The sequence below is a fragment of the Aphanomyces astaci genome (genome assembly GCF_000520075.1).
Source record: "Aphanomyces astaci strain APO3 unplaced genomic scaffold supercont1.30, whole genome shotgun sequence".
In the NCBI taxonomy this organism is placed as follows: domain Eukaryota; phylum Oomycota; class Saprolegniomycetes; order Saprolegniales; family Verrucalvaceae; genus Aphanomyces; species Aphanomyces astaci.
The window spans coordinates 37,065-37,600 of NW_009798293.1; the positions used below are offsets into that span (position 1 = coordinate 37,065).

The following is a 536-nucleotide window of genomic DNA, read 5'->3' on the forward strand; positions in this document are numbered from 1 at the left end:
AAACTTGAAGATATATTTAATTGAAACTATACAATTTCAGAATTATTTATGGAATTCGCAAGGTGGTTCACATTGCGCTTCATACAAATTTGCCTATTTCACCTTGCTTTTTCTGGTTAATGTAGTAACATACAGTTCGTGGGCGGGGTCGAGTAACATACAGTTCGTGGGCGGGGTCGAGCTCTTACCACAAACAAAACGTTCATGCAAATCAAATTGAGAATCCAAATACACTGCCTTGGTCATCATTCTACGCAACTTCCTTAACATCGCCGCGGCAGTGGAAGTAGTGGGCGAGAATGTCTTGCCAGTGCTCGATGCGAACGGGATTGGCCCCACTTTTGATGTCCTGCAACAGGGCATATGACTTGGACGATCCTGTGATGTGCCACTCGGCTTTGAACTCTGGCGTAAAGTCCGCGACGGACCCTGGCAGGCAGTTCTCCTGCAGCAACAAGTTCATCTTTTGCACCTCCAAGTACGCTTCGTCCGTGGTCAGTCCCTGGCTGTCGGCTTGGGCGAGGACGGCGTCTTCG

The 536-nt window shown here is 48.3% G+C and overlaps 1 protein-coding gene across 1 annotated transcript in view; it reads right to left on the reverse strand.

Moving 5' to 3' along the window:
* Positions 1–250: 250 nt before the first annotated feature.
* H257_10703 (hypothetical protein) overlaps positions 251–536 on the reverse strand; it is a gene marked incomplete at both ends in the record, with an annotated part of 4,862 nt that continues 4,576 nt past the window's right edge. Inside the window, one exon of the mRNA XM_009837339.1 lies at positions 251–531. Within this exon, the coding sequence (XP_009835641.1) occupies positions 251–531 (281 nt within the window). The remainder of the gene's footprint in view (positions 532–536) is intronic.